At 43.2% G+C, this 24828-nt stretch overlaps 1 protein-coding gene across 2 annotated transcripts; it reads left to right on the forward strand.

The window, feature by feature from the left end:
• The first annotated feature begins 1778 nt into the window (after positions 1 to 1778).
• On the forward strand, positions 1779 to 19520 carry MRPL55 (mitochondrial ribosomal protein L55). Of its 2 annotated transcripts, none has more exons than XM_085885504.1 (3): positions 1779 to 1901; positions 12610 to 12817; positions 18739 to 19520. In XM_085885504.1, the coding sequence occupies exons 1-3, from the start codon at positions 1792 to 1794 to the stop codon at positions 18880 to 18882; spliced, it is 462 nt and encodes a 153-aa protein (XP_085741630.1). In that variant the 5' UTR covers positions 1779 to 1791; the 3' UTR covers positions 18883 to 19520. The 2 variants fall into 2 exon arrangements, with proteins under 2 accessions (XP_085741630.1, XP_085741631.1); XM_085885505.1 differs by lacking the exon at positions 1779 to 1901 and adding an exon at positions 5705 to 5829.
• The last annotated feature ends 5308 nt before the right edge of the window (positions 19521 to 24828 follow it).

Consider the following 24828-nt stretch of genomic DNA (forward strand, 5'->3'; position numbering starts at 1 on the left):
GCCCTGTTATTTGCAGACGACGTAAAAATTTGGGGTGATGCTCTCAAGGGTGATGACCATTCGATGTTACAGGAAGATCTTTACCTTCTTGAAAGGTTGGCCGTCAAGTGGCAAATGCAGTTGAATCCTGCAAAATGCAAAGTAATGCACGTCGGATGCCATCGTTCCACCATTGTCTTTAGGCTAAATGGTGTTGAATTGCCGGATGCCACAGAGATTGTAGATTTGGGAATCTGCACGCAGGCATCACAATCGTTAACGGTGCAATGCACCAGTGTCGCAAACAGAGCGCGAAGGGTGCTTTTTGCCATTCGCCGTGCTTTTGCTGAAATCATGCCAGAAATATTCCATGCCACACTCGTAAGGTTGCACCTTGAATATGGCCTACTGGTATGGAAGCCGTTTCTTCAGCGAGATAGAAAGATCCTCGAGCGGGTTCAGCGATGCGCTATGAGGGTGGTAAGAAGTCAAGCACGGTTCTCATACGAGTACCGCTTATTGAACCTACACTTCTTCTCATTAGATTACAGACAAACTGGAGGAGACTTGATCACTCTCTACTGGATCTGACACGGGGAACTCCAAATATCGTTGGAAGAACCGCCTTGTTTCAATCGGGATGGCCACCCTCTCCGTGGTCATTCTTGGGAAATGACCAAGTCTGCGGACCGCTGCAGGAGAGCAGTCTTCTATACTCATCGAATGGTTAACGTGTGGAACGGACTCAACGAAGAAGCCATTCAATCACCGTCTGTCAATACATTTAAAAAGACCTTCGACAAGCTGCTGTTTCAATGATGCTAGGCACTGCCTTCCTGTTTTGTCCTACTTTTCCCACCTGACCCGACCTGATATGAAGTGGGGGTTCCGGGACGCGGGACATTATGGGTACGCGGTCGCGGGAGCACGACGCCATGATGATTCTGGTGACTGAATGAACGTTTGTTCTCTTCAAGCATTGCCTCTTGATATATCTTTTACATCAGAACTTTATAGTTGCTGCCAAATTTCAGGCAGATGGGCCTCGCGGTTTGGCCGGAGAAGTCAAAAAAAGGACACAGACGGACGGACAGACGGACGGACAGACGGACAGATGGACGGACAGACGGACGGAGCCTGATGACAATACCTTATCTGGAGTTATTTCAGATAAGCTAAAAAAAAAAAAAAAATGAAGAGGGCCCAAAACACTACCCTGAGGAACCCCAGATTTTACGAACACTTCGCGAGAGTATGCTACCACAACTCTGCGTTTGATTATCTAAAAGCCCTCTGTCCACCCCTTGTAGACACTGTGTCCATAACCACTGATGTGCATCCACAACGCGGAAGATCACCCTTCCGGAAGCGTTTATAAAGATTGTGTGCAGGTCACATGACATCATACTCAAACAACATTAACAAATCGGACGTGCATGAGAGGTGTTACTTTCTGTTGTTTTACTGACAGAATAATAATAATAATAATAATAATAATAATAATAATAATAATAATAATAACAAAATCAATCATTTAATGAGGCAACATGAATTGTATTCTGAATCTGCTTGGAATTAGTGTATAATTATTGAATCTCCTTCGATGGAATCGTGACGCGAACAATTAGGCGGTGTATAAACGGACATCCGTTGTTGTTTCATCACGACGTTTCGCTCTCCAAGTCTCCATGTTTTTCTCTGTTTAAAGTATAATTGTATGTATATATATATATATATATATATATATAATATTTTTATACTGTAACGAATGAAAATCAGTTCTAATGTAAAGATTATTAATTTATTTGATGTATGAACCCACCGCCGATTCATTGCCCTTTAACCCGGAAGTTTATCAGAGCCATGTGCGGTGCGTCGGGGTTTCGTGTGCTTGGCGGGTTCCAGTCTTTGGTATCTCAACGGTAGGTTCGAATCATGACTTACCTCACGTTTGAGTTGTCTAATATGAGACGTTGTAGCAGGACGTCGTACACATTGCGAGGGTTAAGCTTCGTGTCCCGTCTGCTCGCAGCTTGTTCACAGAGCCTTGCGTGAACAGTAGGCGAGTTATCACCGACACCTTCAACAAATTACAAATTCCTGCCATCTTCGGTCTCACGTCGAGCCTCGTCGGTCTTCAAAAAGGGGTTTCAGTACCCATAATGCAGTGCGCGGGCGCCATATTGGTTGGCAACCTGATATGAACAAGCGAGAAAAAGGTCAACGAGGCCAAAGAATTGTTGGAACATTCTGGTGCAGCAAGTCAGAATATCGAGATCAACGTGATGTATTGTTGAGCTACTGGTGGTGGTCGTATGGCAGCTTTAGCTGCCGGGGTAGCTATCATTTCTTGAGGCGCGACTGTGTAGCTGATGCAGTGCTCCTCCACCAGTACACACACTGGAACTGGTACTCATTTCGCCGACCTCGGAAGGATGACAGGCTGAGTCAACCCCCTGGTGTATTAATTCAGCGGCTGATGGGGCTTGAACTCAGGACCCTAGGATCCCAAGCCGCCACCCAAACCACTGAGCCAACTAGGATCCCAAGCCACCACCCTAACCACTGAGCCAACTAGGATCCCAAGCCGCCACCCTAACCACTGAGCCAACTGGGATCCCAAGCCGCCACCCTAACCACTGAGCCAACTGGGATCCCAAGCTGCCACCCTAACCACTGAACAAACTAGGATCCCAAGCCACCACCCTAACCACTGAGCCAACTAGGATCCCAAGCCGCCACCCTAACCACTGAGCCAACTAGGATCCCAAGCCGCCACCCTAACCACTGAGCCAACTAGGATCCCAAGCCGCCACCCTAACCACTGAGCCAACTAGGATCCCAAGCCGCCACCCTAACCACTGAGCCAACTAGGATCCCAAGCCGCCACCCTAACCACTGAGCCAACACCAGACTCAGTAGAGATACTGATGCTATCGTTGCCAGATAAGTTAATACAGCCAACACGGCCTTTATGCGATAGTTCTAATAACCCTCCACTACTGGGGGCTCTGGGAGGGTCCGTGACATGTGTGACAATATATTTTTTCTACTTGCTAGATTTTGCTGGATATTGAGATGTGGAGCGATGCTTATTTGCCCCTTGTTACTCTGCCGGATCCTCGTTGATGACGCCTGTAATTCAATGGATGGTGGACCCAGTGCTGAATTGAATTGGTTAAAGGAGGTTGCTCAGGAAGCCGATTCCTGACAGAGAAAGTATTTTGCTGATTTTAGTTCTGTAATGCTTCTGCATACTCTCAGGATATATATATATATATATATATATATATATATATATATATATATATATATATATATATATATATATATATATATATATATATATATATATATATATATATATATATATATATATATATATATATATATATATATATATATATATATACATATATATACATATATATATATACATATATATACATATATATATATATATATATATATATATACATATATATACATATATATATATATATATATATATATACATATATATACATATATATATATATATATATATACATATATATACATATATATACATATATATATATATATATATATATATATATATATATATATATATATATATATATATATATATATATATATATATATATATATATATATATACAGATGTTTGGTACTACAGAACTTTAATATTGATACAAGTAAACACGACATAATAGTGATTGAAGCTTTTCAGGCTGCACTCTTCAGGGTAAAGAATCTCAAGAAGTGAAGGCGTGTGCCGATGTGAAGCTCAGTACGTGGGCCGCACAACACTAAGATTGGCTGATCGGATCAAACAACACGTCCTGTTAAAGGAGGTTGGTGATTCGAAGAAAGATTGTGAGGGTTAGAACACAACCAGTACGAGCATGGAGAAATATCCAGCAACCACCGGCCACTGTACCTGCTTCATCTGCCATTGCACAGCACCTGGTTGCCAACCCTATCTGTGCAGACCAGTACAATGCAGATATGTTCAGGATATTGAGCCGAGGTCGGAGCTCGTTTCATTTACATATGTTGGAAGCAACCTTCATCCTTACCACCGATCCAATATTATTGTTGTGGAAATAGGCCCTTAGTGGGTTATTAAATATAGGATTAGCCCAGATCCCCCCTTAAATGCATGTTTAGCCAGGTTGTTTGGTAATCGGACGTTACATGTGTGTCGGGAGGTGTAGCTGGCTGTCCAATGTTCATACGGTGGTGGTATACCGAGAGGCGCTTTTTTCCTCCCCCCCCTCCAAACTAGCCCCCCCCAGCACCCTGAGAGTCAGTCGACGAGACGTGTCAACAACCCATTGGCGGAGAGCGGCTGCAATCTCAAACGATAGACCAATCACGGGTCCCCAGAGGTGGTCCGGAGAAAGGCCCGCCCCAAAAGGCAAGAGGATCTGCTTTGTGAGTCTGCGTTCTGCGTTATGAGAAACTGTTTGGTCGAGTCCGCGATCTGCTGTATGAGGAGTGGTTTGGTCGAGTCCGCGATCTGCTGTATGAGGAGTGGTTTGGTCGAGTCTGCGATCTCCTTCGTGAGAGAGGCCCGCCCCGAAAGGCGAGAGGAACTGCCCAGTGTCGGTCTGCGATCTGCTTTGAGAGGAACTGCCCAGTGTCGGTTGGGGATCTGCTTTGTGAAGAGTGGTTTTGGCCGGCTGTTCCTCCTTGGCGATGGATCCAGCGTGCAGGTCGTCCCCAGGTTCATCCTGAGTCCAACCACGGAGCCTCTGACTGTCTTTGCTCCCTGCACGGCTCGACACATCTTTCATCCTGTCGATCCACCTGCAGAGTCCAACACCCAGATTTGACCTAGTCTGGTGTACAGGCCAGGCCTGGATTCGCATACTGGACCTTGTGAGAAACCAACTGGAACACACCATAGATCTTTCTCTCCTGTGCCGTCGACCTTACGGGGGCTGGACGCACCGAGGCTGGTGCGTGAGCGGTGTGACAAAAGGAGTGCGTCGCCGCCATCTTGCCACGGGTGTGCGTGGGCAGTGCCGACAAAAAGGAGGCCGTCGCCGCCATCTTATCACGCTGCATGCTCGAGCTTGGGCGCTCAAATATGTTGACATCGGCTTCTCACGAGCCGCATTCGTGCCTTCGACACTTTTCCCCTCGTCCATGAGGCATCACCAAGTACGCCGTGTCTTGTCTGCATGTTGTCCAGGCCTAAGGTTTATTTCGCTGGGGTTCCCTTCAAAACCCGTATCAGTTGCTCCCAAATTGAGAGCGGGTTATAGATGAATGATAACGTTCGTGAATGCTCTGCTTGTGTCGTGTTTCCCCGATGTGTTCCCAATAAATCTGGTTGATTCATATGCAAGTTGCCGCTTTGAATTTATTCGTGCGCGCTGATGAACAATCCGCTCGATTTGTATTTAAAACCAAAACAGGCTACGGACTGGCAGACTTCGCTCGGTCTCTGACAAACCCAGTCTGTAGCCGGGGTATACATCCCCAACTGATACGGCCCAGGTGTACTTTGGTATCGTGATCTGAGGCACGTGACCCGAGACCTGTGCCGAGCTTGCCGGCGTTATAACCCCTGAGACGGCGGTGCTGTTAAGTGACGCCGAATCTTCAACATTTGGTGTCTGGAGTGGGGTGTGAATCCCTCCACCATCGAATCTTCAACATTATGTCATCGAAAGGAATTTGTACGATCTCTGTGTCTCTTTCAGCATGGAAGGATCAAGGGAAGTACGGTAACAAATGGTGAATGGACCTTTCGGGAGACCCCTCCCCCCTCTCTCCAGGATGTGGCTGCAAACGTCAGTCATCGGCGAACTCTGCTCCAGCCAATGGGAGCTCGAGGTGAAGATGATGAGCTGACCAATGGGCTTTTGGATTAACTGTTACGTCATTACGGCTGAACAAATCAGCGTCTACCTTATTGAGACCTGCGTATATAGCACACACCTTCACTTCCTTCTTCACTTGCTGCGATTTTTTTTTTTTACCCTGAAGAGTGCAGCACGAAAAGCTTCGGTCACTATTATGTCGTGTTTGTTTGTATTCATATAAATATATATATATATATATATATATATATATATATATATATGTAAAAATGTTTCTTTGTTTGTGACCCTATTCTTCTGAGCTCCCAAGGTTAATCGCCACAAAACTTTAAGGCCCAGTTACACCTTGACGTTTTAGCCAGGAATGGCAACGTATAAAAATGCACGTAAAACGTTGGCGTACGCTGAAGTTTTGAGGTTTTTTTTTTTTTAAGTTTTGGTCGTATTCATAACGTGTTCGTCGTATGCATAACGTATTAGTAACGGGCACAGAACGTTTCGTTGTGTTATAGATAACTTATACCAACGAATGCTTAGCCTGTTGTCGGCGTTCACAACCTATGCCCAACGATAGTTTAACTTAGGCATAGCGTGCTGCACGTATCGCCGACGGACTCGTGGCGTTCTCTGTTAAAAACCTGCTGCACGCAGATTTAAATCATAACCGCCTGAAAATTGGAAGTATCAACATCGCAGTCACACCTTGACGATTTAGCCAGCGTATGCCGACCTATGAAAAATGTGTCTAAAACGCTGGGACACGTCGAATACGGTATGGGTAAGTTGTGTATACGTTGGGAGCACGATGAAAAACAATGAAGTACGCTGGCATATTACGTGGTACGTCTAGTACGTCGTGAAATTTCAAGCATGCTGAAAATTTTACGACGTACTCGACGTATGGCTCACAAGTTCCGCATACGCTGGCGTAAGTTCTCGGCACGCTCCGCAATTGTTTACACACGTCGGCCACACGTTACTTGTAAGTTACTCATAAGTCGAAACACGTCGAGGTAATGTTTAGCATACCCGAAACTTAATTTTTAACCGACGAGTAACGTGCTTTGAACCTATTAGTAGCGTGCTTTGAACCTATGAGTAGCGTGCTTTGAACCTATGTGTAACGTATCTCAAACGCACATTGGCGTATGTAGACGAATTTGATTGACGTCTTCCGGACGACCACAGAACTTACTGAACGTGTTTCTAACTTACAGCTACCGTATAATGGCGTATTGGCAGCGTTTAGGGGACTTGGTATATACAAATGGGCTTCACAAGAGGAACCCGTTAGTGTTCCAGACTCCATGTTGAGTAGATGTCAATGTCAGTAGCAGTAGTAGTAGTAGTAGTAGTAGTAGTAGTAGTAGTTCGAGAGAATTTAGTGATGTCGATGTTATTAGTAGTAGTAGCAGTAGTAGTAGTTCGAGAGAATTTAGTGATGTCGATGTTGGTAGTAGTAGTAGTTCGAGAGAATTTCGTGTTGTCAATGTTAGTAGTAGTAGTAGTAGTAATAGTATTAGTAGTAGCAGTAGTAGTAGCAGTAGTAGTTCGAGAGAATTTAGTGATGTCGTAGCAGTAGTAGTAGTTCGAGAGAATTTAGTGATGTCGATGTTATTAGTAGTAGTAGTAGTAGTTCGAGAGAATTTAGTGATGTCGATGTTGGTAGTAGTAGTAGTCGTTCGAGAGAATTTACTGATGTCTGTTGGTAGTAGTAGCAGTAGTAGTAGTAGTAGTACTTTCAAGTAACGTGTTGCAAAGTGTGAACAACGTTCGTGTAGCGTGCTTACAAAACGTTACTCATAGGTTAGAAATAAGTTTCGGGTACGCTAAACATTACCTCGACGTGTTTCGACTTATTAGTAACTTACAAGTAACGTGTGTCAACGATTGCATAACGTGCCTACAGCTTATGGCCAGCGTAGCAGAACGTGTGAGTCATACTCCGGCATACTGGCATACGGCATACTGGCATACGTCGTAAAATTTCAAGCATGAAAAAATTCGATGAAAACCCAAAAGTTCAACGTTTAAAGCCAGCGTACAACGACGTATGGCAGTGTTTTTCAGCGTGCTCTCAATGTTATCAAATCTTACCCATGACGTATTCGACGTGTACCAGCGTTTTAGACAAATTTTCCAAAAATCGGCATAAGCTGGCTAAAACGTCAAGGTGTGACTGGACCTTTACAGGATAACATTATTTACCACGGTGCACCGAAAGAGGGGTTTTAAATAGTCTTTTTCTCACAATTAATAAATTATCAACACACGAGCTGCCACCTGTCGCCATCTCAGCAAGGGTAGATCCATATGTATAATGCTTCATAAAAAGCCCATTTTTTGGGGATTTCAACCCGGATATTGATATATTTGGTGAGGCGGTAACCTCCGATCGTCAAATATGGTATCGAATGTGAAAAATAAACTGTCAATTAAGGCCTTACCATGATCGGTAAAATCGGCGAAGGAGGAGTTACGTGACCTCTCAAATACGCTAATCATTCAAAAACTGAACATAGTGCCAATACAACCTAAACATTGACTTAAAGGCATTTTACTGCCTATCGAAAGATGCAACTCTCAAGGGTGAAAGGAGTTCGTTCAAAAAAAAGGTTGCCCTCTATGCTAACTTCACCAAATATTCACCTCAAATATACATGCACCGTATCGTTTAACCCTGCGTTAGTACCATGGTTTTTTTTTTTACGCCGTTAGTACCCTGGGGTGTTTAAGCACCCCAACTTTAAAATTTTTAAAATGAAGCATGTAAACAAAACTCGTATGAAGTTCAACTCATTTATTTAGTGAACGTATGCAGGATTATACATATAATTGTATTTCAGTTTGATTTCATAGTACATGAGTACATAAATACATCAAGACAATAATAGAAAACAAAATTTATCAAAACTCATTAGCTACAGCAGAAACATCCTCATCACTCACTTTCATCACCTGATATATTTATTTTGGCACTCAATGCAACTGACAGTCAACTTGCTGTGTTCTTTACACGCATATTTACCACACTGGTTACACACTGTTTTTACTTTATGATCGCGTGACCTGGGACAGAATGCACATCTCTTTGCCCCCTGTGACGAGTGGGGTTGTGGGGGCATTGGGCATGCAGGGAACCTTCTTTTTGATAATTTCTGGTTTATTCTTACCTCCAGAATTTGGGTCAATTTTGTCATCATAGTGCATGCTGCTGACAAGAACATTGTTCTCCTTCTTACTCTGCGGGATGTTTGAAACTAGTGTCATTTTGTCTGTGAAACCAAATATGCTGTCGTAATTACATCTGTTCTTTGTCTCTAAGAATTCCTTAGGAATTTCAGGCTTATTTTTTTTCAGTACCTTGTTAGTACCCTGAGGTATTGTCTCTCTGCCCACTGAGAAATGACGTCTACTCACAAGAGTTCCCACAGGACCATGAAAATTTTTGAGCGCACTCAACACACAGAATCGTGAAGCCACTGCGGAGAAAATGGATATTAGTGCGCACATCTATAGAAAACGGGACATTAAAAAAATTGGGGTTTCCAAACACCCCAGGGTACTAACGCAGGGTTAAAAGAACCAAGTTAACATCGCGATTTGATTTTTGATCATAAATTTGATTAACACTTTTCAGACCCATCGACTTTTAAAGACCCTTTGGACAATTTCAGACCATTTGGTCACTTTAAACCCCTTTTGATCTTTTTCCCTTCTAAAGACCCTTCTAGACATTTAGACCAATTATAAACCCCTAGGCTCTCTAAACACTTTAGACCACTTTAGACCCCTTTTTGACCTTTTAAGACCCTTCAGCCACTCTTGACCCCTCCACACCCCTTAGAAAATCTGAAAAAATTCCACTGAAAATCGTTTTTGATGATCTTTTTCATGCACCATTCACGTTGCATTACAAGTTGCAATGACGAATCAAAACTGATATCCCAAAGTGCAACTGATGTTGAAAAGTGAAACTGAAACTACTGATCTTTGGATCATCGAATGGGAAACCAGAATTTAATGGTATGATGGGTCCAATCTTGTTCCTCATGTCCATAAATGACCTCCAATGCTCTGGAAACCCCTTCCTTTTTGCAGAAAACACATTGTGTTGTACAGTATCCCACCCCACTGCTCGACAGACTCTCGGTGTGTCACACTTTGCTGATCTGAATTAATTAGATGCTGGTCTGATAAATGGAACATGTCGTTAAATCATGGAAAATTTCATTGGCTCACCCTGTCATTCTTGGAGCATTGCCAAATTAACCCACCTATATATTTCCATGGTTTCCCACTGGAAGTTCAGTCGCTTGAACCTCTGAGCCTAACCATCAGCCAAGACCTCTCCTGGATGAACCATAGAGCAAAACTGACCTCCAAAGCCAGCTGCAGACTGGGAATCTTCTGTTGATCCAAGTCTTTCCTTGGAAAATCAGATACACAGTCTACAAGGCCTTTGTCCACATCCCATAGTGGAGAACAGTATTCCATTGCGTTGTCGCCTCAGTATCATATACAGTGTCTTCAGAAAGTATTCACATCCCTTAACTTTTGTCATATTTTATTGTGTTATAGCCTGAATTTAAAATGGATTCCATAAGAAAAATTTTTGTCTCTGATCTTCACAAAATCCCCCATAATGACAAAGTGAAAACATGTTTTGAGAAATTTTTGCAACTTAATTAAAAATGAAAAGTTGAAATGTCTTGCATCAAAAAGTCTTCAAACCCTTTGCTATGATGCTCCAAATTGAGTGTAGGTGCATCCAATTTCCTTTGATCATCCTTGAGATGTCGCTCCAACTTGATTGGAGTCCACCTGTGGCCAATTCAACTGATTGGACATGATTTCGAAATAAACACACCTTTCTTATATATATAGTCGCATAGTTGACAGTGCATGTCAGAACAGAAACTCTGCCATGAAGACCAAGGAACTGTCCACATAACTCCATGATAGAATTGTGAGCAGGTATAGATCTGGGGAAGGATATAAGACAGTTTCTTGAGTGCTGAAAGTTCCCAATAGCACAGTGAGCTCCATCAATAGGAAATGGAAATAATATGGAATGACCGAGACTCTTCCGAGAGCTGGCCGTCCGACCAAACTGAGCAACTGGCAAGAAGGACCGTTCTCAGGGAGGTGGCCAAGAACCCAATGACCATTCTGACAAACTACAGAGTTCCTTGGCTGAGATGGGAGAACCTTCTGGAATGACAGCAATCTCTGCAGCACTTCACAAATCTAGGCTTTATGGAAGAGTGGCCAGACAGAAGCCACTCCTGTGAAAAAGGCACATGACGGCATGCCTGGAATATGAAAAAAGGCATGTGAAAGACTCTCAGAGCATGAGGCAACAGATTATCTGGTCTGATGGGATGAAGTTGAACTCTGGCCTGAATGCAAAGCTATACATCTGGCAGAAACTGAGCAGAGTTCATCACCCATCTAACACCATTCCTACTGTGAAGTATGGTGGTGGCAGCACCATCCTATTGTGATTCTTTTCAGTGGCAGGGACTGGGAGACTTGTAAGGATGGAGGGAACAATGAATGGAGACAAATACAGGCAAATCCTTTCAGAGAACCTGCTTCAGAGTGCAAAAGACATTCAACTGCAGCAAAGATTTACGTTCCAACAGGACAATGACCCCAAGCATACAGTCAAAGCAACACTGGAATGGCTTCAGAACAAGAACGTGAAAGTCCTTGAGTGGCCCAGCCAAAGCCCAGACTTGAATCCCATTGAAAAGCTATGGAATGACATGAAAATCGCTGTTCTCTGATGCTCCCCAGCCAACTTGACAGAACTTGAGCAAATCCCCAAATCCAGATGTTCAAGACTGATACAGACATACCCAAGAAGACTCTCAAAGCTGTAATCGCTGCCATAGGCACTTCTACAAAGTGTTTACTCGGGGGCGGGGGTTCATTTTTAATTGATTTGTAAAAATTCTCGAAAAACGTTTTTCATTTTGTCATTATTGGGTATTTTGTTCAGTGACATGAAAATTGAATGTAATTCATTTTAACTTCAGGCTGCAACACAACAAAATGTGACAGTAAAGGGGTGTAAATACTTTCTGAAGGCACTGTATGTCTCTTCTGGATTCTGTGGATTTTGAAGCTCTCAATATTGTTGGAATCTCCAGTGATGAGGCAAAAGTGAATAGTATATTGTTCTCCAATATAAAGTGAATAGTATATTGAACAATATAGTATATTGTTCTAATAGTATATATTGAGGCTAAAGTGAATAGTATATTGCAGGCTGGTCGGTGGTCTCTGTTTTCACAGCCTCTTCGATGCTCCCTCCACTCTCTCAGTCTTCTGATCCTTCCCAGAAACTTGAGGATGCATGCGTTCTTCCAGTAAAAACCCTTCTGGTTAAACATCGAAAATACAGGCTGACTGCACACGGAAACTCCTTTATTCATCACTTATCCCATCTCTGGAACCACTTTCTGGAAGTCCTTCTTACAAAAGTCTGGCTCTTGTGGAATGAGATAAATAAATAATCTACCCAAATACAAATGGTTGTTCAGGCTTTAAACTAGATAATGCCCCTTACCCCCAAAATATAATGACATCATCCAAATAACATCTCTATACTAACTCTTTAAATGAGGTTTTAAAGAGCTTATGCTGACTACAGATTAACTTTTTTTTCGGAATTTGTGTTTTATTGTCAACTTGTAAAAATATATCCTTTTATTAATTTGTTGGTTTGTTTGTCCTGTGAAAATGATCCTGTATCCTCAATGCAGCCTTCTTTTTGTCCTCTTAGAGCTCTCAGTGGTCCTACATGCTTCTTTGCTTGCCTCCGATCAGTGAACCCTCAATGGGCAACTCCTTCCTTCCGAGCCAACTCAAACCGCACATCAGTTGTGAAGCATAAGCGCCAGGTGTACGCTCGCCTGTATCCACTGCGATTGGTCCGGACTGATGGCTCCACAATCACTATTAGATACCCAGAGCCCAAACGGATTGTGATGGTATGTATAGGGTGTTGGTCAACCAAGGTACTTGTTGATTTCGATATTGAAATGTTTTCTGCACAAGAGGTTATTGCATGAAATATTTTCTCTTTTTAATTATATTTTGTTATCGAGGACATTTAGTCTGGCAGCTTGGTGAAATATATCAAGTAATTGTGCCTTTGATGATTGAAGCATGAAATTTGACACAGATTTGGGGGAGGGTCAGGTGAAAGTTTTGGGCTATTGGGCCATCTCAGATCTGACCTGTGACAGCTGTGGCAGCCATTTTAAAATGGTGGTTATCTTAAATAGGGTTCCCTCAATTTCAGCCAAGATATGTCCACTGTTTGTCTTCAGAATAGAGCACACCAGTCTTATTTATATTTTTATTTATTTTGAAAGATGATAAATATTGTTACGTTTGAGGGGGGGGGTATGCATTCAAAGGGTAATTAGGATGCTTAATTAGGTATGCCATGCTGTTCGAGTTTACCAGGATCTCGATGTAATAAGTAGCAATTCAGTGGTGATAAGTTGTCTAGTAAATGTTCATTTCTTCAAGGGGGAAATGATAATTGTCACGTAATTACATAGGGACACGGGATAGGGTAAGTGTGTCTGCGTAAACCCCTTTTAGTAGTCCCTGGAGGCTGGCCGTGACGTCACAGGACAGTGCTGCGGATGGCTCCGCCCCGTGATCACGATTGGCGGAAGGCGACGGCGGTGGGCCAATAAACGGCTCGATTGGAAGTGACGAGGACAGGAGGATAAAAAGGTTCTGTTCGGGGTCGAAAAGGAAGAGGAAGAAGATCAGGACAAAAAGATCGTGTTTTTTTGGTGTGGAGGCTGTTGCGCGGGAAGCGTACTTGTTGTTGTGCTGATTCGATCGTGTTCTTCATCATGTCTTGGAGCCTTGCTGAGCCTCGTGCCTCACCTTGGTTGGCTCTGGGGTTCTGCTGACTCGGAGTACGGGGTCGAACGGCGGGCGGACCTGCCTCCCTCTCCTGCTCGCAACTTGGCGCCAGAACTGGTTCCCTGGTGGCTGTGAGCGGACTTGGGCCAGGACTAGGAGGTCGACAGCACCACGGTTTCTCCTGCCCCTCCCTGACGAGAGCAAGGCCAGCTCGTCCGACGCCGATCCAGGGACAGTTGCGTCCACACCACGGTCCAGCCTGACCACCAGAAGTAGCTACGTTTTATGTGTGTGTGTGTGTGTGTGTGTGTGTGTGTGTGTGTGTGTGTGTGTGTGTGTGTGTGTGTGTGTGTGTGTGTGTGTGTGTGTGTGTGTGTGTGTGTGTGTACGTACTTGGTGCCTTCGAGGGTTTGAGAATTGTATATTCATTGGAATTGTCTGTGTTTTCCCCACGCCCGATCCCACACCATCCCGTTGAATCGCCCCGGATCCCTCTTCTTGCCGAGTCTTGTTATTTCTGGTTAATAATAAAAGCAAATAAACATCATCAACTCAGTGAAAAGCGACTCGTGCCACCTTCCTCGTCCCGTTTGCGGTAGAGCGATTAGAACCGCCATGTTTGGGTTATAAATAAATAAACCGCCTCCATCGTTTCGGCTCATTCTACGTTGGCGGGACTGTTCAAGTCCCGTGGACGTCACAATATCTTGCATGAGCTCTTGAGTGAGTTGTACGGCATGGACATTTAAACTGTGTTTTGTGAATACAAATTGTTTTCAAATGCAACAAAATAATAACTGTAATGCAAACATAAAATAAACTCACATTTATTACCAAAGGTAACAGAATGTGAATGCATAACAATTTTACATCACGATGTGAATCACCATTTGGACAGTTCTCTAGTTAGCTGCAATGTGTCAACTTATGGCTAAAGAAAATATTGTTGTGAACCTGGGTTCGCGGGGGTACTACTAAACTATCCTCGGTTCACCCCAGACTCACTGGGAATCGAGGCCGTTGGACACGAATAAGTCCGTGTCGTGCGAATGGGAACGCGAACAATTTAACCATGTGACCCAGTGTCCTCCGTCTGACTACTGTTTAACTGGAGTACATGCAGTCTCCTTCTTGGGGAATCGTGCCCTCGTTGGTTGTGCTACTTTTATCTTTATTGGATCATGATTGAGGTGGCTGAGCTTACTGCTAGCACAACAGCGAACTGATGTGAGAGCCAATCTGTTGGGGGAATTATAATCTTCCGACTAAGCTAATGTGCAGACCATGCTGGACCAATGAAGGAAAAGATGAAAATGAGCTGGGTACATTTATAACGAGCAATTTATTACAATAAGGCAAGGAAAATTATGAAGTACAGGAATGAGTTTATTCACAAAAAATGTACAGCAGGGGAAAGCACGGAATTTGTGGGTGCGGCAAAAGAAATGCAAATATTTACAAAAGAAGACAGTGCGGAGTTCACCCAATAACCTTCTATAATCTTAACTTATGTTACACATAACAGGCGCCATCACTCATAAACGCGAGGTGTGGTCGACCTCGTTTAGCGACTTTGTTGTACCTGGCGTGGTCGACGGACCTATGCAACCGAATCGCTTAGGAAGGAGGGGGAATAAAACTGGGGGTGTTTACGGTGTGTGAGTGGGTGGTGCAAAATGTGGTGTGGCATGATGCAAGAGGAAGGTGTTAGAGGTGCGAATCGGTAACGCTCTTTTAGTTCATGCGTCTGCAGTGGACAAGACACAGATGGGAGAAAAATATGCTTGAGAGAGAGCTTAACGGGATGTGTGAGAGAGTATGTAGGTGTTATGAATATTGGCTATGGAACGCAGCCAAAGCCGAGTGCCGATGACCCTGGGATGGCCCCGCACATCTTGGTTACAGCTCGCTCTGCCCTGCTTGCCTCGCTCGGTTGTGCTGCCCCCTCCGCTCCTTTGCGCTCGGCTCAGTGAAGAAATTCGGCTCTGAAGTGAGGCGTCGATTGGTTTATGGCGTGCTGTTTGAACAGGAAATAACGCGCATATATGTAAATGAGGCAGCTGCTGTGCATTTATGACTCTCTGCAGATAGCATCACTGGCCTGACGTGCAAGCATGCGTAGTTTTGTTTGTGAAATAAAGGGATGTATAATAAGTGAAAGCAACAAAAGAATATTGGGTTGAAGACCCACAGTAACTAAAAGCCATACACAATGCATCTTGTCCCTTGTACCCACCAGACATGGAAAGGGTTAACTAAACTAATACTAATGAGATAACTGGCTTAGGATTGCTGGCTTTGCAGAACTGCAACAATTTAAAATGTATATGAGTGGAATATGTGGAATAATTTCATAATCATTAAAGGTTAGCCTATTCATGGTCACATATGCCTCAACACAGGCAGAGAGCAGAACACTGCAGAACACTCTTCACATATCTACACTGCCCCCTGCAACCTTCTTGCAACCACAGTGAAGTAGTTTCTGGCAGGTGCGAGATATGCCTCAGGAAGATCTGTCCACTTCACTACCCAGCCTCCATCCTCTTTTTGCATCCAAACCCATTCACCAGGAGATGGAAGCTTGGGAACAGCTTCCAACATTTATGCCCAGATATGACCTGCTTTGTTGGCAGCTCTCAGTATGCTCCAGAAGTACAATCTGTGTCGAGGGAAGGCCATCCATAGACCTACCTTTGAGAGAACATCTGCTTCCGGGCTTCATTCACCATCATTTCACTGCTAGCATGATCATAGAGGAGCACAATGACAGTACCCCAAAGCTGGTCATCAACAGTGATGGGAGTGGCTGCCAAAGTGCAGAATTTTGGTTCAACTTCATTGATCAAATGCCTTCCATACTTCTTACACAGTCCTTTTACCCGTGCTGGCAAATGAGGATGCCATGTCATACCCACTGAATGCATGTAGAATTGCAAGGCTTTGCATTTCAATGCCCCAAGAGCACCTGCCATCTCATGGGATGAGAGGTATCTGAAGCCTTTTCCTGTGGCAAAAGCAACCCACAGCTCTGTGATACTGAGGAGTTGAACTGCTGCTCTGGCCAGTACCAGGATGTCGGTGTCAAATGTGTGAATCATCATCTTGTAATAGCCATGGTTGACTGCATCTAATACATGTGGGAAGATGCATTTATCGGCCTCCTCCTGAGTGCAGGGAGCAATACCAGTGAAGTCCTGAGGCTGCGTACCGAGTACATCTTTGTGGTCTGTGCCATTGACCTGACGATTAGTCTGGAGGACTGCCATTTGTTTGCTCAAGAATGAGAACAGATCTGTTTTATTGTCGTCATTTCTTCGAAACTCCTGGCAGTTTCTGGTTGGAGGAGTGGATTATTCCATGTGCCTGCGACTTCCTTTCCCCCTCTTACTGCGTGTGTATGTCTTCAAGCTGTCTGCAATATACTCATCCCATACCAAATTACCATGTGCACATGCTGCAACTGTGATGCAAGCTGTGATAAGGCAAGAATATTTGGGCTGCATACTCGAAGAAGGTGCATGCAGTGCCAGGCATCAGCATGTTCACAATGGCTGCTCTACCCAAGATTACAGCATCTACAGTAGGTGAATCTTTCTTATCCGCTGAAGGATCTGGTACAGCAGCAGACATGGAATCCCTTGTTGTTGGAGGAATCGGCCCTTCCAAACAGTTCACAAGATCTGACTTTTTTCCAAGCCTCAGTTTGCCCATACTTGAGAGTAATGGTGCACATGCATTATTTTCATGGGCAAATAATTCATCTAGATCTTCTTCCTGAGTCTGGCACGCAATGTACAAACTGGAGAAAAGTGAACAATCACTCTTCACTGATGACGATTGATGTTTAGTTCTTGAATTATCTTGCACTGGTGGTCGACTGAAGAGAGGGAGGCTGTTCTGTTTAATGGGATCCTTGATTGGTCTTACCTGGTCAAGAAGACGCTCATTGGCAAATGTTTCATACTGGTCTCTTCCGAGTTTCACAATCTTGTGCACCTTATCAACTACAGCTGTGTCAGCAAGTTATCTCGTGTTTAGGACAAGAAGGTCACAATTGTTATCGATGAATGGGTTTCCCTTCTCCTCAATCACAATGCCGAGTGCCTTCACATGAGTGAAGAGTGTCACCTGTGCACTTTTTGTCTGTTCATGGTGTCAAATATCTGCCTTTTCTTGCTTCTCCATTGATCCCTGAATCTCTTCAATCACACGAGCCATATCAGGACCGGACACCATCCAGCATTGCAGAGCTGCAGGATTCTCTGTCAAACCTACAGCACCGCCATCACCCTTCACACAAGCATTGTACTGCTCGTGAGCTTGATCCATGACTGCATTAGAGAATGCACGCCCTGTCTTCCTGATTGTAAAGTTGCCATTGAGAAATTCTTCATACACAGCAGGGTGCTTGTCTGATAAAGTGACCATTTCACGTATGTATTCTGGTATCTATCTGGCATAATTGGAGTGGTCAAGTGAGAAGAACCAAACCAAGGGGCAATCTATGTAGAGCCTGTAGTTGGCCTCTCTTCGTGATCTTACATAAATCATCACTTTATCATATACATATCATATACATTTGATACAGTAACTGCATATACTGTATGAGCTGAGGAAACATCTAGCAGCCTTTCCTGAAAGAAACATGTGAAGAAATACGCAAGATGTGGAAGAACTTAGCATCGAGTTAGAATATATGGACTTTGCCTTCTCTGGCACCCATTTTGGAAAATGGCTGCCATGGCCATCAGGGGTAAAAACCTGCAATGGCCATACAGTTGTAAATATTCATTAGAGCATGTTCCAATAGTTGACCAATTCCCATGCTTCTATCAGTAAAGACACAATTCTCACACCAGCCTACCAGACTAGTTATTATAACGCAGTAAGCATGGGAGCAAGCTTGTATTCCTCGAGGTAAATTTGTGAAATGCACACACCAAGTGAATCTCCAGACACCACCTAGCATGATAAATTCCTGTGAGTAGAGCATTTGGAAAGGTTTTTGTGTGGTACGCAGATGCCTGTTGATATCCGAGCTCTGCCGGAGGAGGAACGACGAGCGAGGCTGCGGAAACGTGAAAGGAAAGATGAGTGGGTCGAGGAGGAAGTGCAAGAGACTTCAATGTTGAAAGAGTACAGTAAATTTTGGAAGCCATCCTAGAATATATGGACTTGATAGCTTTGGTAATTATCTGCAGATTTTAAATTCTGTACTGCACTCGGCATTAGGTTCATTTGTGGTGATGATGTTTCAGCTTTTATTAATACTGGTTATTGCTATTACACAGTTGGTAAAATGACTTATTTGAGACAATGCTTCTTTTGGACTGTTATCTTCTTTAGGCCGTTGAGCAACTTTGCATTTTAAGTAAAACTCACTGCCATGATGATGATGATGTTTTGTGTCCTGTGTTTTGTGCTTTCTCAAAACATCCTTCCCCCAACCCTACTTTTTCCTACTTTTCTTCTCTTACAACCACAATCCCATTTGCGACCCCATTGTAGATTTTTCATTATTTCATATGCAGCCTGTGGCTGTTGGTTGGCTGAACCGCTGATGCAGTGCTCCCTGTTTCCAGTAAGTCGGTACTTATTTTGCCGACCTCGAAAGGATGATGGGCTGAATCAACCCACCTGGTGTTATTTTCACAGCATGACAGGGGTTCAAACTCAAGATCATAATATCTTTAGGCAACCACCTTAACCATTAAGCCAACACTAGACTTAACCCATAATAGATGTCCATGCTTTTATTTTTAAAATAAATGGTTGATAGTTGGCAGCCATGCAAGCACTGTATTATTTATGTTTGTTGCCTATTTTCTTCTTTTTTTTGGTAAAAGGTGAAGGGGGAGAAGTGACTGAAATGCATCATACATGCAGTGTTTATATGATACATGAATGAGAAAGTGTTAAGATGTAAAAGGAAGCATCTATATGTACATTCCTGGTAGACAGTGTCTGCTGACCTTTTGTCAAACACTCTGATTGCATGACAAGATGTTATCTTAATCCAAGCCTTATCAATGATCATCAAAGACCACAATTTTCTTGGTGGAGTGTGGGTAAAAATAATTGTGGAGATGTGTTGAGGTTTAGCCAATTATGGTTATTCTGACATGGTTTGACAAAATAGTCATGTGCCAAGGTAACTTGTGACCAGCCAGGGGCAAAACTTGCAGGTTATCCATATTTCATTTTGGTGTTGTGTTTATCAAAATAATGACCAATTACTGCACCGTAGTCCCAAGAAGAATGCCAGACATAACAAAACACACATACACACACACGGATATATTATGGACTGGTAAGTACTTACAAAAGCTATTTTATTTGAATTTATAACCTTAACTTATAACCAATTGCCTGATTTCTAAGCTGCCTGGATCATCAGCTGGGCACCGTCTTTCATCGAGGTTTCGATCCTTTCAGTCCAGAACCTCTCTCAACAGCAGATCCACAACCCTGGTCGCAGGTCCACATCAGTAGATTACTCAACGTCAATGGACCCACAACCTCAAAGTTGTGTCCAGACAGTCAGTCAACACAGCAATGCAATATCCTTATTCAAACTTATTTAATTAATAGTTTTATTTAAAGTATTACAACATATGACTAACTTTAATCATACACCACTTTATATGATAATATTGTTGCGGCTGGGGGTCTGGGTGAGAACACCACAAGGGGGGGAAGCCATCTCGGGTTCCTACCAGACTCCCCGAGATCGCAGGTTGTCGCACACGGATAACTCCGTGACGCAGCGGGTCACTAACTGACCGTGAACGCCAACCCGTCTTACAAACGGGCCCTCCGTCTAAATTGGTTACCGAATTGTAATCACTGACCTAATCCTGGTATTTAGTCAAAGATACGTTTGAAGACGTTCGGGGAAGGCTGTGATAAAGGTGAGTTAAGAGAATGTAGAAAAGAAACGCTGTAACAGTTGGGCTTTTTGAAAGAATGATGAACATGGGATGAACATACATGGGATGAAAGAAAGGTAGAATTGAAAACAGGCTTTTTAAGAAAAAGAAGAGTCGTGTATTATGATAGAATAGAGGGAATCACATGGGTGAAAGAGGAAGTTGAAACGTTTTAAAAGACCCGTTTTTTTAAGATTAGGTAAGATTAAGTAAAGGAAAGGTTGAAAAAACGATAGTGAAGGTGTATGGTGAATACCTTCACAATCAAAGTGGGATTGGAGACATGGATCAGCAAAGAGTAGAAGGAAGAGGAATAGGAGGTGGAGGAAGTCACGTGGTTACGGAAGGTATAGGTAAGAAACTATTTTTTTAAAATTTTATTTCATACGAGCAGGGTTACCTGGCGTTGCCCGGGTAGTACTGAGAAGTGGGAGAAGCAAGAGAGCCGGCAGGGCTGATAATGGGGCAGGTGGATCGGGGGCAGGAGAACTGATGGGGTGAGGGTGGGGACTGTGGAGGAGGCAGGAGAGCCAGAATACCAGTGGGTAAAGGGGTCCTTGGGGTCTTAAGTGTCTTTGAGGTCTTAAGGATCTTTAAGGTCATTGGGGGTGTGAAGGGTCTTTGAGGTATTAAAGGGTCTTTGGGGTCTTACAGTTCTTAAGGGTCTTCGAAGTCTTATGGGTGTTCGAGGTCTTCTGGCTCTGAGGGATTTTAAGGGTCTTCAAAAGACTTACGATTCTTAAAGGATCTTCAAGGTCTGAAGAATCTTAGAGATCTTAACCATCGTTGGGGTCCAAATGGTCTTTGGGGTATTTGGGGTTTAAAAGTGTCTTAATTGTGTTCGGGGAATTTAATGGTATTAAGGCTCTTTTGGGTCTTTGGTGTCTTAAGGCGTCTTATCTCCCAAGCATGTAGAAAGTCTTTTCTCAAGCATGTAAAAAGTATTCTCTCAAGCATGTATTCTAATCTCTCAAGCATGTAAAAAAAGGCCTTATGGCTCTTCAGGGTCTTTAAAGGCTGAGGTTGTGGATGAAAACACACTTTGGACAACCCCTGGGTTGGACTTGGTCCGTGTGTCAAATTTTGGTGGTGGTCGGCCCAGCGGTCTTTGCAAAATACGCGAACAGACAGACAGACATCCGTTGAATCTTACTTATTAGATTAGACTGCCATGCCGTGGTAGGACGTATTGAGCTACTTTATATACCTTAACATGGGGTACATTTAAGACATGGGAATTCTAGTGGATTTTTTTGTAGTATAGACAAGTCTTAAAGGATCTACAGAGTCTGAGGGGTCTTCGGGTCTTTTGGGTCCTCAGGGACTTTTGGGTCTTCTGTGTCCTTGGGGACTTTTGGGTTCTTGGGAACTTTTTGGGACTTTGGGGTCTTCAAAGTTCTTAAGGATCTCAGCAGTCTAAAAGGTCAAAAGGTAAATTCCAATAGTGCGTAATTAATACACAAAAAGTATCTCTCTCTCACACACACACACACACACACACACACACACACACACACACACACACACACACACACACACACACACACACACACACACACACACACACACACACACACACACACACACACACACACACACACACACACACACACACACACACCTCATCCACTTATAGTAGATAAATCTTCAAGGGACGGGCATGGCGTGGCGATTGCTTACTGTAGCTGTGTAGCAGATAGCTTTGGCTGACCACAGCATGAAAACGGTGAAGATATTATTTATTTAGTTAGGTTCCAATTGTGTGTGGAGTCAGGCCAGCTCTGCAGTGAGCCAGTGTGTGGAAGACACAGCTCGACTAGTAGGTGTGAGGGCCTTTGGCCCTCTTATATGTCATGTGATATGTCTTAACCAATGAGATTGCATATAAATGAAAAAGCCAGAAAAGTGAGCTTTAAATGCTCAGGTAGTGGATGAAAATACCCTGAAAACAATCCCCGGATCAGACTTTGGGCTGTGTGCCAAATTTGGTGGTTGTCAGTTCAGCGATCCTTGCAAAAAACGCGAACAGACAGACAGACAGACATCCGATGAATCTTATTTATTAGATTTTAAGACATGAAACAGAGGGCATAGTTGGGAGGAATTAAAAGAGTATTGGAGGGATTATGACTGGTGTTGGCTTCACGGTTAGGGTGGTGGGCTTGGGATCCTCGGATTCTGAGTTCAAATCCCACTCGGCTGTTGAATTAATACCAGGTGGGGTTGACTGCCTGTCATCCTTCCGAGGTCGGCAAAATGAGTACCAGCATGCTGGTATCCTGTGTCGGAGTGGTGACCCGTCTAGGATTGTGCTCAATAGCCAAGGAGACTGCTTCGGCAGCACAAACACTCTGCACAGAGTATCATCCTGATGGATGGATGGATTGTAGTGAAAATAAAATAACTGAAGGTAATAAGTAGCAAATACAACAAAAACACGATCGTGCACACAAACGAGGAAATGATTAGGCCTCAAGGAACTCGATATGAAAAGTCCGCCAAATACTCACAAGTTTTAAAACAAAACCGAACTACAAACACACATTAAACACAGAAATGACAAAATAACAGTAAAAACCCAACAAACAACGACCGGGAAAACTTATCTTTGAGAAATTGTATTTACTCTTTCTCAAAGATTAAATTTAAATTTAATCCCCCACAACACAGATCGGCCTACTGGTTTTATCAATGCAAATCATAGCAATATAACTGAGCATCCATGGCTTGGCTTGAAATGCCCATGGCAATTGGTATCCAACATGAAGCAGCTGAGATAGTTGATGGCCAATAAGTGTTTTGAAAAACGACCTTTTTGTTGCAAGATTTCTCTGGATGTAAAGAAATCCACTTTCAATGTCACCCGTTACTGCAATGAGTAGAGAATCTGGTTGTTTATGGAATGACAGGTGAATGGTCACTGCCGACCATTGGGTTTGGTAGGGAGAGGGGGAGCTTGCCAAGTTCATGCCTTTGAATGTACAAGTTACATATGAGCCAAAACCATTTATTAACTTGAACTCTTTATGAAGATCATGGGGTCAAATGTTTCCAGATATAAGCTTGGGAATTCAGCTGTGCTAAGTTCAGTCCCCCATCCCCTTTATATCAATTACTCGACTTGTCATGACCCCTCCCTCCCTTTTGCTTACATAATTTATGAATGGTCCCTTAATTTTTTGGGGTGATCTCACTTCATTTTTAACCTGAATTTTTTTTTGTCTTCTAAATCTTTGAGAATCCCCTTTTGTTTTATTTTGCCCCATTCTTAATAATGAACATCCCAATGCACATCTATAATTGACCTTTATCAACATCTATAATTAATAGTTCCTATAAAAATCTTGGAACCCAGATTCAAATTGTAGAGCATAAGTGTTTTGTCCATTGTCCATAAATGTTCTTGAATATTTTTTTTTTAAAAGCTATCCTGATGTCTGCTCTTGTTTTTGGCCTGCCTGTAATTTATGTACAAGGACCTCCATGAGATGGGGTTGGGCATCTCAAGGAGATGGGGATGGGCCAGGCGTCTGCCTGGAGGATGGCCAGACGGAGGCCCCTGGAGTACCGGCAGAAAGTGGCCGCAGTGACTCACTGCTCTGGCACATGCACCCATAACTGACCTGACCTCCATGAACCTTTGAATCGATACAAATATTTATACTAATAAGTGTGTGTGTGTCTCCTCCATAACTCCAAAACCATGAAACCTATCAGCCTGAAACTTTACATGCATACTAAGAAAACTCCAAGGAAGTGCGTGACTGAAAATTTGGTGTTTGGGTTAAACAAAACACCCCTCTTGAAGACAATTAACGGTCTTATTTCATTATATCCTTTATCAGGCGCATCCCAGTCACCGCTTGCTTTGGGGTCTTAAGGCATATCCTAGGTAACCTCGCTGGGGTCTGAAGCCGCCATGTTTTTTGGCCTGCTCAACCATGCTATGACTTGTAACAGGCCGCAACAATTTCTTAACAATAGTTTTTTTTTCACTTTCCTCACTTATATTGTCGAATGCCTGTTCATTATGGCTATCATTCACTGGGTACATCACTTTTGTAAGTGCGATAGTTTTCAAATTAGGAGCTTGGAGTGATTTCATGCATTATTATTATATGATGCAATTTTCCATGATCTACTCTCATGGACTAATTAAAGTATATCATCGAAATATTATT

Source organism: Eptatretus burgeri, chromosome 6 (assembly GCF_056783735.1).
Source record: "Eptatretus burgeri isolate ZD-2024b chromosome 6, Ebu_testis_v1, whole genome shotgun sequence".
Lineage (NCBI taxonomy): Eukaryota > Metazoa > Chordata > Myxini > Myxiniformes > Myxinidae > Eptatretus > Eptatretus burgeri.